The sequence below is a fragment of the Chroicocephalus ridibundus genome, chromosome Z (assembly GCF_963924245.1).
Source record: "Chroicocephalus ridibundus chromosome Z, bChrRid1.1, whole genome shotgun sequence".
Lineage (NCBI taxonomy): Eukaryota > Metazoa > Chordata > Aves > Charadriiformes > Laridae > Chroicocephalus > Chroicocephalus ridibundus.
In genome coordinates, this window is record NC_086316.1 from 62,960,609 (window position 1) to 62,973,559 (window position 12,951).

The window sequence follows — 12,951 nt, forward strand, 5'->3', positions numbered from 1 at the left end:
TAAGTCTGTGCGTGTTTTATCTCAAAGGCCTAATCTATACTGCAGTTACTGCAGGATATAAGAAACTTGTGTATTCTTCCCGGACCACTCCAGACCACCCAGAAGCAAAATACAGCGGGGCTTTCAACATCTCATACAGACAGTTTGTGCCTTCCTGCTTTTAAACAACTCATTCTGTAAAAATCCAACTGTTGCTTAATACAGCCTTCCAATATTTAACTGTTCAAAAATCCTATGACAGCCACATTTGAAGGATTATGGCTAAAACTGTAATTTTGAAGGCTTCTCTGAAACACAAACAAAACTGGGTGACAAATGTAACACAAAAGCATGACTGGGACTAAGAATCTGGTTACAGACGTCACTGGTCTCCTAGTAAGCCAAAAAAACAGCTCTAAACTGCGTAAGTGATTGGCATCCTGGAGTACATACCCAAGGCCTGTCACACCCTGCAGAACAGCTTCAGATTTCAACTGCACTGCAAACTGAAAGTGATCTATAAAAGCTGGACTTGGTCTTGTTCAGAACTCTGAGAAAAAGCCATACTTCATCTCGCACAAAAGTCTACCTAAGCAGCCAACAGAAAAGTACTAAATTAATACATTCTTGAACAACAGATTTTGTAAATTTAAATGTAAGCAACTTCAGGCTGTTAAAATCAACACATGACAAAGGGACAAAAGTTTCAGGGAATATTCTACAGAGCAGAGAACACAATATACCCTCATGCTCTTGCATATTCAAACGTTGGCATCATCATGTAAGTGTTGTTTCTTGGAGACCTTTGCACATGCGGACTTGCAGGAGGCCCCCTTCCTACCTCCTTAGTGGTTTCTGTGTATTCCCACTTCAGAAAACTCAGTGAGTACTCTAAGTTTTGTAAATGTCAAACCAAAGAGCTCCTGTTAAACAGTGACAGCAATTCTCCGTTCCCAACACGGGAATTCAGGTCTCTAACCAAGTCAGGACTGTACACTAGTATTCAAAGCTTCAGGAGTTTTTTTCTCAGACTTTCTGACAAAAAAATCACTGTACCTGACAGCAAAGCCCTGCTAAAGCCACCCTCTTCTACACAGAAGTGGCAAATTCACATGGAGGCGCTGTGTAGGAGCAACTCCTAGTGCATAAACTAATTCTCTTACACAGGCTGTCATTATAGTATCATTTTCTGTTCTTGTTGACTTTTTCATCCTATCTAACTATGATTTTCCAAGTCATTTTCATATACACCTATAGTTTTTCCCTACAATATTTGAGTCTTTAGCTTCAGGAATAAACCAGAACTCATTTTGTAAAACTAGAAACCTGCAATTCAAAATTATAGAATCACAGAATGGTTTGGGTTGGAAGGGACCTTAAAGATCACCTAGTTCCAACCCCCTGCCAGGGGCAGGGACACCTCCCACTAGACCAAGTTGCTCAAAGCCCCATCCAGCCTGGCCTTGAACACCTCCAGGGATGGGGCATCCACTTCTCTGGGAAAACTGCTCCAGTGTCTCACCACCCTCACAGTAAAGAATTTCTTCCTAATATCTAATCTAAATCTACCCTCTGTCAGTATAAAACCATTACTTCCCATTCCCATTACAAACCCCACTACATTCCCTAATAAAAAATCCTTCCCCATCTTTCCTGTATGCCCCCTTTAGGTACTGGAAAGTGCTGTAAAGTCTCCCCGGAGCCTTCTCTTCTACAGGCTGAACAACCCCAACTCTCTCAGCCTGTCCTCACCCCCCTGACCATCTTGGTGGCCCTCCTCTGCACTCTCTCCACCAGCTCCATGTCTTTCTTGTGTTGAGGGCTCCAACGTTCATCTCACCGTCCTCAAGATGTAAGCAAAAGGGAAAATACTATATGTACAAGTAAGTTAAGAAACCAAACAACACAGAAATTTTATTTTCTGAAAGGATTTTACAATCATCCCCTACTTTCATTTCTAAGCATCTTTCATATAAAGTTGGTTGAAAGCAAATTCTTGAAGGGTCTCTAAATATCCTTCTTCTCAAGGTTTTGTTCACTGTTTATGAGACAGCGAAGAACATATGACCAAAAGGCTTGGTAATGAAGTGGAATAAAAGGGGTCTTTGTGCACTGAAAGCCACCTATGGCAGTCTTTAAGAGACATGTCTTACAAAACAGTCTTACAAAGGCAGTCCTGCGAGGAACAGGAACTTGGACTAGAGGATCCTTATGGGCCCCTTTCAACTCGAGATATTCTATGATTCTATTTCCTCTCAATTAAAAAAAGTAGTTTTGTTATTAAAAAATTTGAGTATTTAATACAACCAGATTTTATGGATTAGACTTCAGCAGATTAAGGGAGAAAGTAAAAGCCTGACAGACGTGATTCACTTGGAAGAGGTGAGGGACAATTTATAGTTTTATTTCGAAAGATGATCGAGAAAAGGGAGTTTATATGCTTTATAACGTGTGTGTATACATATACATACATGTAAACATATATTCTGTTTAGTGTTGTGCATTAACAACAGAGCTGGAAGTTCACATCCATTAGAAATAAACACGCCCAGCAAAGGCAATAGGATTACAAGTATTACAGTAAATTCCTTAATAAGAATGCCCTTTTTTTTCCCATATACATGAAATGACACATACAGAAGAGAAAAAATTCACTCTGCTCGGCAAACTCTGCTTGACTAAGTAAAAATATTTTGTTTCAAAAATCAAAAATATTTGATTTCTTTTTTAACTGTTTTTAAAGATAAGACTGAGATGACATTATATTTTGTCTGATGTTGATTCTAATGCAAAAAGCAAATTTCCCTTTTATTTGCATTAATAGAAAGAATTGATTTTTTAAAATCTAGGCCTTAAATTGTTAAATACTTAACGAAAAAACAGTAGCAGAAAATAATTTTAACAAATTGCAGACATCTCTTGTAGCATCTTTTTGCATCCTGTGCAGTCGTCAAAGAAACACTATTTTCTGAATTTATCATAATACTATTCAAACATATTTTTAGAGAGTCAATAGGAAGCATCTTTTTTTGTTTCACAAGAAGGGCATTAGAGAAAATACTTAATTATTTTTTTTAAAGTCAGGTCAAATGTCCATAATTATTAGGCAAGGTAATACTTATTTCTAAAAGGTACGCATAAAAACTGTACATAAAACCAAGAGTAAAATAAGCAATCACAATCCTGAATCCTATCTCTGAAAAACAGATTAATCATTTAGAACTCACATTTACAGCACTATAACCTTGACATTTCCAAGTCAAACCCTAGTATGGTACCAGATTTTAATATTTTATGTGTTTATCACACTCCCAAAATTTTATACATAGGCAAAACATTATTTGCATATGAATGTCAAGAAAGTACCTATTTGCCTTAAAATCTGTTGTATAACTTAGTGGAAAATAAAAGCAACCGTTATAACAAAAAATATATTTGGTCAGGAGAAAACTCAAGTGTATTAAGAAGCAAGTGTGGAACAAGAATAAAGCAAAATCTGGAAAACTGTACAAAAATCACCATAAATCTATTAAAGACTGTTTAAAATTCACTAAGGCTGTTTTAAGCTGTTCTGATTCTGGCTGGGGTAGCGTTAATTCCTTCATAGTAGCTAGTACGGGCCTATGTTTTGGATTTGTGCTGCAAACAGTGTTTATAACACATGGATATTTTAGTTACTGCTAAGCAGTGCTTACACAGCATCAAGGCATCTTCTGCTCCCCACACCGCCCTGTCAGTGAGCGGGCTAGGGAGTCACAAGAAGTTGGAAGGAAACAGTCCTGACAGCTGACCCCAACTGACCACAGGGATATTCCAAACCATATGGCATCATGTACATAAAGCTGGGGAAAGAAGGAAGGGGAAGCATTCAGAGTGATGGCATTTGTCTTCCCGAGTAACTGTTACGTGTGATGGAGCCCTGTTCTCCTGGAGATGGCTGAACACCTGCCTGCTGATCAGAAGCAGTGAATTAATTCCTTGTTTTGCTTTGCTTGCACGCACAGCATTTTCTCTACCTATTAAACTGTCTTTATCTCAAACCACAAGTTTTCTCATTTTTACTCTTCTGATTCTCTCCCCTGTCCTACCAGGGTGGGTGACGTGGAGTGAGCGAGCGGCTGAGTTGGGCTTAGTTGACAGCTGGGGTCAAATCATAACATAAGCATACCTTTACATTAATGCATGCCTATTACATACACTTTACACACATATTAAAACTCATTTAATTTTTCTGAATGGTCCTCATTCAAATCTACTCAGATGTAAAATAGTAATATATAAAAATGGATAAATGACAACTTTTTTCCTATTTAGTTTTAAAAATTGAAATTTTATTCATCTGAACATCTTTGTATTAAAATTGAAGTATGTGGATGTGAATGACTCCCTCCCCTTTTTCAGAAGAAAAAAGTACAGACAAATGGTTTGAAAGAACACATCTGTCATTCCCTTCCTAGTACAACAGATGCTCTAAGAAAAAAACATTTCTTTTCCTTCCCTGTTCTGTTCTTCATCATCTGCTTGGCAGAAATAATATTGCTATTTTGCAGACCTCTGCTATCTCCCATCTGAGTGCATCGCTCACATGCTGCTTGACATAATGAGAACAGCTACAATTTAAAGAAACGTGTAATGTCCGTTATTGACTTTCATTTACTGCACAGGTCTTATCAGGGCCATTTCTGACCACAAGACAGGAGGGTTACGTCCCTCTGTGAGCAATTATTTTGGCTTCTGTTCGAGCGGCCCTTTCTCGGGGAATAGAGCCCTTCGAACAAAAAGAAAAAAGAAAAATAAGAAAATACTTCGTGCCGGCGGCTCACACCACCCGGGCAGCTGGCAGCCAGCCGGGAGGGCTTCGGGCTCTCTCGCCCGACGCCCCTCCACTAAGTCCGGGCGAAGAGAAAGGCGGGCCCCAGAAAGGAGGTTTTTAGGAAAAGGAAAGGAAGAGACCTGTGCCGCGGAAGCGCTCCGGGGCAGCCTGGGAGCACGCTTCTCGCCAGGCCTTTGGCTGTGACTCGCTGCCGGCACCCCTCAGCGGGCAGGAGGCCGCGGCCCTGGCAGCTGCCGCCACAGGAACACAAAACCCGCCGCTCCGTAGCAGGCCGCGGTGCTCCCCGGCTCCTCCGGGCCGGGACCGCCATCTTAAGTGCGGGCGAAGCTCCTCTTCCCCACCGCCCCGGCCATACAAAGGGGTGGGAGCACGTGACCTTCCCCCCCCCTCCCGCGGGAGGCTCCGGTGCCCGCACTCAAGATGGCACGTATGGCCTTCTGCCTCTTCCTCTCCCTCCCTCCACCCGCCCGGCCCCTCTAGGCCTCTTCCCCCTCCCAAGTCTCTATCGCTCCGGAGGCCGGCGTACGCCCCACTTACTCCGGGGGATAGAGGCGCAGCTCCTCTATATCGCCCAGGAAGCCGAAGAGCGTCCGCATCTGCTCGCTGGTCACTGCAGAGGAGAGGTTCGTGACCTGGATGACAGACGTGGGGCCCAAGGGGAAGCCCAGCGGCACCCCGATCCCGCTGCTGTTCATCATGGCGGAGCCCTCAGCGCCGTGCCGCTCGCCGCCCTGCCACACGCAGCCGGGGAGGCGGACCTGACCACAGAGAGGAGCGCGCACCACCTGCCAGAGCGCCTCAGCGCGCCGGCCGCTCTAGCGCCGGACTCTACTGCTCCCTGGAGGAGCGTCAGAGCGGGCGGCCGCCTGTCCCCAGCCGGCCGGGTCTTCCCGGGGGGAGGCGGCGTCCCAGCCCCACGCAGACCGGCCTCCGGCGGCCGCGCTGTCCCGCAGCTGGGCGGCGGGAGGAAGATCCTCGCTTCCCGAAGAACCGAGCAGACCGCCGCTGTTAGGGCGGGACCGGCGTTGGGGGCCTCGGCCTCGGCCCCGCCCAAAAAAAGGCGCGGGGCGGTGCGCGTGCGCCTGGCCGTTAGCGGCCGCGTCCCCTCACTTAACGGCCTCCCTTCAGGCGCAGGCCAACCGCGCCGGCTGCTGGGGGAGCGGGCCTCAGGGCCTGCGGGGGGAGGGCTGGGGCGGTGAGGCGGGTCCGTCGCTGTGGGGACGGCGCGGCGGTGGGCGCCGGTGGCTGATCACCGCCCCACGGCGGCCCCAGCACCTCCGTAACCGGTCTGCTTCGCGTTCAGGAGTTCTCGGTGTAAAACCCGGAGTACCGACGAGGCTAGGTACAAATCCCCGCCTGTCATCCGGCAGGGTTGGGTCCCTCAGTTGATTAGGCACGAAATCTGCCAAACGCTCCGCCAGCAAATTAAAATATGCCCACAAGAAATGGAAGAAAAAAAATAGATTTCCCATTTAAATGCTTTTTTGGTAGCCACGTTCAATAAGAGGCAGTATAATTACCCTAAAGAATAAACCCTTGAAAACACCCTGACTACATTTAAACAGGAAGGAGTTGTAATGGAGTAAGTTTTTAATGGTTTTGTTGTAACTTGACTTGGAATCTGTCCCAATATAAATTGATCGTACCTGGAGTTTACAGTTCAAGTTCTCTTTAAATATTAAATTGACTGGAGAAAATGAGAGCACTATCCATGTAGGTGATCACTAAGGATCTAATGGCAGTCTTCCTTGGGTGGTGGAGAACCGCCCATCTTGGCACTGAAAGATGTAAGGTTTCAGATGTGACTATTTTAGTTTTTAAGACTTTGCATACCCTAAACCTGAAGTCCCTGAGAAGGGACTGAAGTATACGGGCTGAAAAAGATTGCAAATTTGTGATACTTCCCTGAGCAAGTAGGTCAGTTGTTACAGAATCTCCATAGATAAGTCTGGGTAGTGCTTCCTTTATTGATGGTTAATATGTTACAGAATTTTAAGTCATTCAAAGCAATTGTCAGAGATTTATTTTACTTAAAAATACCTATGCATTTGTTTCAGGTAGTACTTATTTCAAGATGATAGTCGATGCACTAATATTCTATTTCTAAAAAACTGAATCCATATTCCAAAAGTGCAAGATTTAAGATCAAAGTTAAATCCTTTCTTTCAGCTATCCTGGTAGCTTTTAATTAGCCCAAATTTACAGACTTTTAACTGGAAAATTGAAGATCTTTTGTTCTATATTGCGCAAAATTAAACTCTGCTGTCATTATTCTATCTATAGGAACATTACCTAAAGATTTCCTGTGTTTTGACTAGTACATCTCATCCAAAGACAGTCAGCAGAGGTGTAGAAGCTATTACTGCTTTAAACATTCTTGTCCTTTCTCCTTGCATCTCTCACTGGAGGGTACCAGAAAAACGAGCTCTAAAATTTGCAAATAGAAAAGTTCTGTTATGTCAGAACAGAGTGGGATGCCCTCCTTCAGGTAGAGCCTTTAATAGTCCATGTGAATTCTGAATACTTCGCAAAAACAAAACTGGCAAAACACTGTCTAAATTTTCTACTTGTCAGTCACTGCCGCAGGACAAAATTAGCTTGGAAAATAATACAAATAAATTAATTTGGATTTCAGAATAATAGCAAAAAAAAAAAACACCAAAAAAACCCCCACCACAAACCAACCCAAAACTGAATTCCAAAAGCCTTGGTTCACACAGGCTGCCGTTAAAATGCCAGAAGCAAACAATGACTCTATTTTAGCCAGACTTCAAAATTTAAAAGTATGTAAGAGCCACTCCCTCTCCTATAATAAAAAACAGAGCTATTGAGAAAAAAAAAAGTTAAAATGGGTAGACATGCGTAAGGGGAATTTAGGTACAAGCACTGCCCTAACATAATCTCCCTAATCAACGGTTAACAGACCTGAATTAATGTCTTATGGGTAGCTGTAGGCCGAGAGAAGACTTTAGTTGTCATCTAAGTGGATTAATAAATACAGGAACTTCTTTTCAATTTTGCTCAGCTGTTTTTATACTTTTTAGTAACTGTATTGGTGCACTTGGATTCGATAAATAAATTGTTTCATTTTACCTTCACTTACGTTGTACAGGCAATGATGTCAGATTAACTATCAAAGACTAAGGCATTCCATGCCTGCAGTGCAGAAATCCTTCAGCTTCTCCCAGATGGGGATCCCAGCATCAGTCTCCTGACAATCCACACAATAGATTTTGAGTGAGCTCCGGTCCTGGAGCACTAACCATGATTTCTGAAAGCGCTTTGCAATTGCAGTTATCCAGAGCTCTTGGGGTGCTTGGGAGAAGAGCTGTATAGTCATTGCATTGAATTGTCAAAAATATGTGTTAACACCTTTCTGGAAGAGGAAAGTTATTACTTAAAAATTCCTATTCTTAATATGTAAAAACAGGTGCAAACTGCTTTGAAGAGAACTGATTTATCTGCATCCATTGTGTAGTCAAAATTCTTTCGTTTCCTTTGAAGTTGCTCCAGAAATTAGACTGAGTGGGACTTTGCAGTTCATAAGGGTCCCCTGGTGAGCACAGCCTTCAGACACTGTGAAGGCAAATGGTAAATCATAAAACATCCATGCATGAACTATGTGCATGTTCATGGGGGCAAATGAGCAATCCTTTCTGAAAACACAAAGTGGGAGGTTTTTAGGGGTGCAGGTCAAACCTCAGAATATGGAGCATTTGCTTACACTTACAACAACATACCTTTTCTGTTTCATTAGTCAGTTGAATTTGTCCTGTGTATAAAAAGTAATCTTCCCCTAAAGCTGCATCATTCCCTCTCCTTTAGATTCTGAAAAATGGCAGCAATACATTATCCTTACAGAAATCACGAAACTTAAATTCCATGTTACCTACATGTAATATGTTAAAGTCTTTAAACAAAAGCAACTATTAACCTTTTGTCTAAGATTGTATTTCCTGATCTTTCCACAACAAATGTTTAAAAAACATTTACTGGGAAATGTTAATTGCAAGTGCCAGTAGCAAAATATTGGCAATTCAGAAGGAGGTTACAGTAAAACCTGTTTTAGATGATCAGGAGAAAAGTCTTTTTCTTTACAAGAAGACACCTTTGAGTAGACAGTGTGTGGTCTGCTAGAGGTGGACATCAGTGTGGTATTTGCCATGCTTCCAGGGGCAGGGAATGGAAATCAAATGCAGTAAGATAAAGACAGAAACATTAGAAAGCATTCATTAGCTTTCTTTAAATGGAGCCTTATAGACTTACGAAATAACATCATCCACAGAGCATATCTATTTGAAATAAAATCAAATAGTTCTAAGTTTTAAGCAATTTACAAAAAGTAAAATTTAACTTCAGATTCAGCTACTCCTGGGGCACTGGTAAAACTTGCCTCTGAGACCAGTGAGAAAGTTTGGAGCAAGGAAGACACCCTTGTCAGGTTAAACGAATTGTACACACGAGTCCATGGGACCTGATGGGACGTTCCCATGACTGTTGAGGAATCTAGCTAATGTCACTGTGAGACCACCGTTAATTATCTTTGAAAGGTTGTAGTATTTGGGGAAGGTGAATGTCGCCCCAAGATTCCAGAAAGGCAAGAAGGAGTGTGGGAAAGCAATGGAAGATCGGCGAGGATTGTGAATATGCTCAAGTGACTCGCACCCGGGGTGCTGGAAAACACATATATCACACTAATTGTTATTCAGTCTCAGGTGCTTGCAACACTTGCACTTAGATAACATAAGTCTGTGATGGGCTCAGGGACACCGTATCTAGCCACTTGAGAATCCCGTCCTGTTGTGGAAGAAGATCCAAGCACAGTGAGAAAGCTATGCCTGTTTGAACCTTATGAATACCAACAAGAACAGGGAGCCCATGCGCCTGCTCTTGCTAACAAGGACTCTCTCGCTGCCAAGGACTCTTGCTAACAAGAACTCTCTCGTGCGCCCTGGTGCCCACGGTCCCTGCTTGCGTGCCTCTGCCCAGGGGTTGCTTCGGAGATTCCCTGGTCTGCAAGGTATCGAGATTAAACTTGTTCTTTGCCCTTCATCCGTGCTGTGTGGTTGTTCCTGCATCCTGCCTGCATCGGCTCACACAAAGAGCATCTGGAAAACTCAGGCCAGTCAGCCTCACCTTGATCCCTGGAAAAGTGACAGAGCAAATCCTGAAAGTCATTTTCAAACATGTTAAGGACAAGAAGGTAATTGGGACTTGTGAGCATAGATTGATGAAGAGAAAATTCTACCTGACCACCTGATATCTTTCTGCAATGAAGTTACTGGCTCCATGAGTGAGAGGAAAGCAGCTGATAGTGTTTATCTTGACTTTATCAAGGCTTTTGTGACTGAGTCCTGTAACATCCTCATGGACGAACTGATGAAGTACAGATTAGATGAGAGGGCAGTCAGGTGCATTGGAAGCTGGCTGAACTGCCCTGCTCAAAGGGTTGTGATCAGTGGCATAAATTCAGCTGGCAATGAGTCAATATGTACCCCAGGGTCAATATTGTGTCCAATACTGTTATATCATCATTATGTCTTTATTAATGACCTGGACAGTGGGACATAGTGCCTCAGCAGGTTTGCAGATGATATAGCATTCAGAGGAACAGCTGATACCTTAGTTCATACATGCTACCAGTCAGAGGGACCTCAAAAGACTGGAGAAACAGGCTGACAGGCATCTCGTGTTGTTGAGCAAAGGGAAATGCAAAGTCCTGTGCCTGAGCAGGAATAACCTCATGCACCAGAACTGGCTGGAAAGCTGGCTGGCAGAAAAGGACCTTGGATTCCTGTTCAACAGGAGCAAGCAATGCTCCCTTGTTGCAAAGAAGGCCAACAGGCCCCTGGGCTGCATTAGCAAGAGCATCACCAGCAGCTTGAGGAAGGTGATCCTTGCCCTCTACTCAGCACTGGTGAGACCACAGCTGGAATGATGTGTCCAGTGCTGGGCTCCCCAGGTCAGGAGGCTTCTTATCAATGTGAATAAGTACCAGGTGGGGAGAGTGTAAACAAGACATCCAGATCTTCTTCGTGGTGTCCAGTGACAGGACAAGAGGCAATGGGAACAAATTGAAATACAGAAAATCTCATTTAATCAGAATGGTAGAGTTCAAGGTCCTTAGGGCAGCGAGGAGGGTGCACAGCAAGCTCACTACCCTGGACTTCAAGAGAGCAGACTTTAGCCTCTTCGGGGATCTGCTTGGCAAAGTACAATGGGAAAAAAACCTGGAGGAAAGAGGGGCCCAAGAAAGCTGGTTAATATTCAGGCATCGCCTCCTTCAATCTCAGGAGCGATGCATCCCAAAAAAGATGGAATTGGGCAAAAACAGCAGGAGGCCTGCATGGATGAACAAGGAGCTGCTGAACAATCTCAAACAGAAAAAGGAAGCCTACAGAGGGTGGAAGGAAGGGCAGGTAGCCTCGGAGGAATACAGAGAAATTGTCCAGGCATCCAGGGGTCAGGTTAGGAAAGCTAAAGCCCAGACAGAATTAAATCTGGCCAGGGATGTCAAAGGTAACACGAAAAGCTTCTGCAGGTATGTCAGTGATAAAAGGAAGACTAAGAAGAATAACAGGAAGGAAACGTGAGACCTGGTTACCTGGCATATGGAGAAGGCTGAGGTACTCAATGACTTTTTTTGCCTCAGTCTTCACCAGCAAGTGCTCCATCCACACTACCCAAGTCACAGAAGGCATGTGGAAAATAAAGAGATGATTGGTGACCGCCAACATGGCTTCACTAAAGGCAAAAAGTGCCTGACAAATTTGGTGGCCTTTTACAATGTGGTTGGTTACAGTGTTGGTGGATAAGGGAAGAGCAACTGATGTCATCTACCTGGACTTGTGCAAAGCATTTGACACTGTCCTGCATGACATCCTTGTCTTTAAATTAGAGACATGGATTTGACAGATGGACCACCCAGTAGGTAAGGAAGTGGCTGGATAGTCGCAAAGAGTTGCGGTCAATGGCTCGATGTCCACGTGGAGAGCAGTGACGAGTGGCACTCCTCAGGCATTGGTATTGGGACCAGTGCTGTTTAATATCTTTGTTGGAAACATGGCCAGTGGGATTGAGTGCACTGCAAGTTTGCAGTTGACACCAAGCTGTGTGGAACAGTCGACGTGCTGGAGGGAAAGGGTGACATCCAGAGGGACCTTGACAGGCTTGAAATGTGGGCCTGTGCAAACCTCATGAAGTTCAACAAGGCCAAGTGCAAGGTCCTGCACATGGGTCGAGGCAATCCCATCCACAAATACAGGCTAGGCAGAGGATGGATTGAGAGCAGCGCTGAGGAGAAGGACTTGGGGGTGTTGGATGATGAGAAGCTCAACATGAGCTGGCAATGTGCACTCGCAGCCCAGAAAGCCAACCACATCCTGGACTGCATCAAAAGAATCGTGACCAGCAAGTCGAGGGAGGTTATTCTACCCCTCTAGTCCGCTCTCATGAAGACCCCACCTGGAGTACTGTGTCCAGCTCTGGGGCCCCCAACATAAGAAAGACATGGATGTGTTGGAGCAGGTCCAGAGGATGGCCACAAAGATGATCAGGGGCATCTCTCCTATGAAGACAGGCTGAGACAGTTGCGGTTGTTCAGCTTGGAAAAGAGAAGGCTCTGGGGAGACCTTAATAGCAGTCTTCTGGTACTTAAAGGGAGCCTACAGGAAAGATCGGGAGGGACTCTTTATCAGGGAGTGTAGCTACAGAATGAGGGGTGACAGTTTTAAACTTACAGAGTGTAGATTTAGATTGGATATCGGGGAGAAATTCTTTATTGTGAGGCACTGGAACAGGTTGCCCAGGGAAGTTGTGGATGCCCCATCCCTGAAAGTGTTCAGGGCCAGGTTGGATGGGGCTTTGAGTAACCTGGTCTAGCAGAAGGTGTCCCTGCCTATGGCAGGGGAGTGGATCTTTAAGGTCCCTTCCAACGCAAAACATTCTATGATTCTACGATAAGAAAAAAGCTTTTGTTTTAGTATGGGGGTGGCTGACTGCCGGAAGTGGTTGCCCGGAGAAGTTCTGGAATCTCTTTTCTTGGAGATACTGAAAACCTGGCCTGAGTAACCTGCTGTAGTTGAATTTGTTTTGAGCAGGGTGGGGTTGGACTGGGTGATCTCCAAAGGGCCCTTCCA

The 12,951-nt window shown here is 44.3% G+C and overlaps 1 protein-coding gene across 1 annotated transcript in view; it reads right to left on the minus strand.

The window, feature by feature from the left end:
* Positions 1–5,862, minus strand: part of SREK1 (splicing regulatory glutamic acid and lysine rich protein 1) — a 34,441-nt gene extending 28,579 nt beyond the window's left edge. Inside the window, exon 1 of the mRNA XM_063321057.1 lies at positions 5,351–5,862. Within this exon, the coding sequence (XP_063177127.1) occupies positions 5,351–5,511 (161 nt within the window). The 5' untranslated portion in view covers positions 5,512–5,862. The remainder of the gene's footprint in view (positions 1–5,350) is intronic.
* Positions 5,863–12,951: the final 7,089 nt, after the last annotated feature.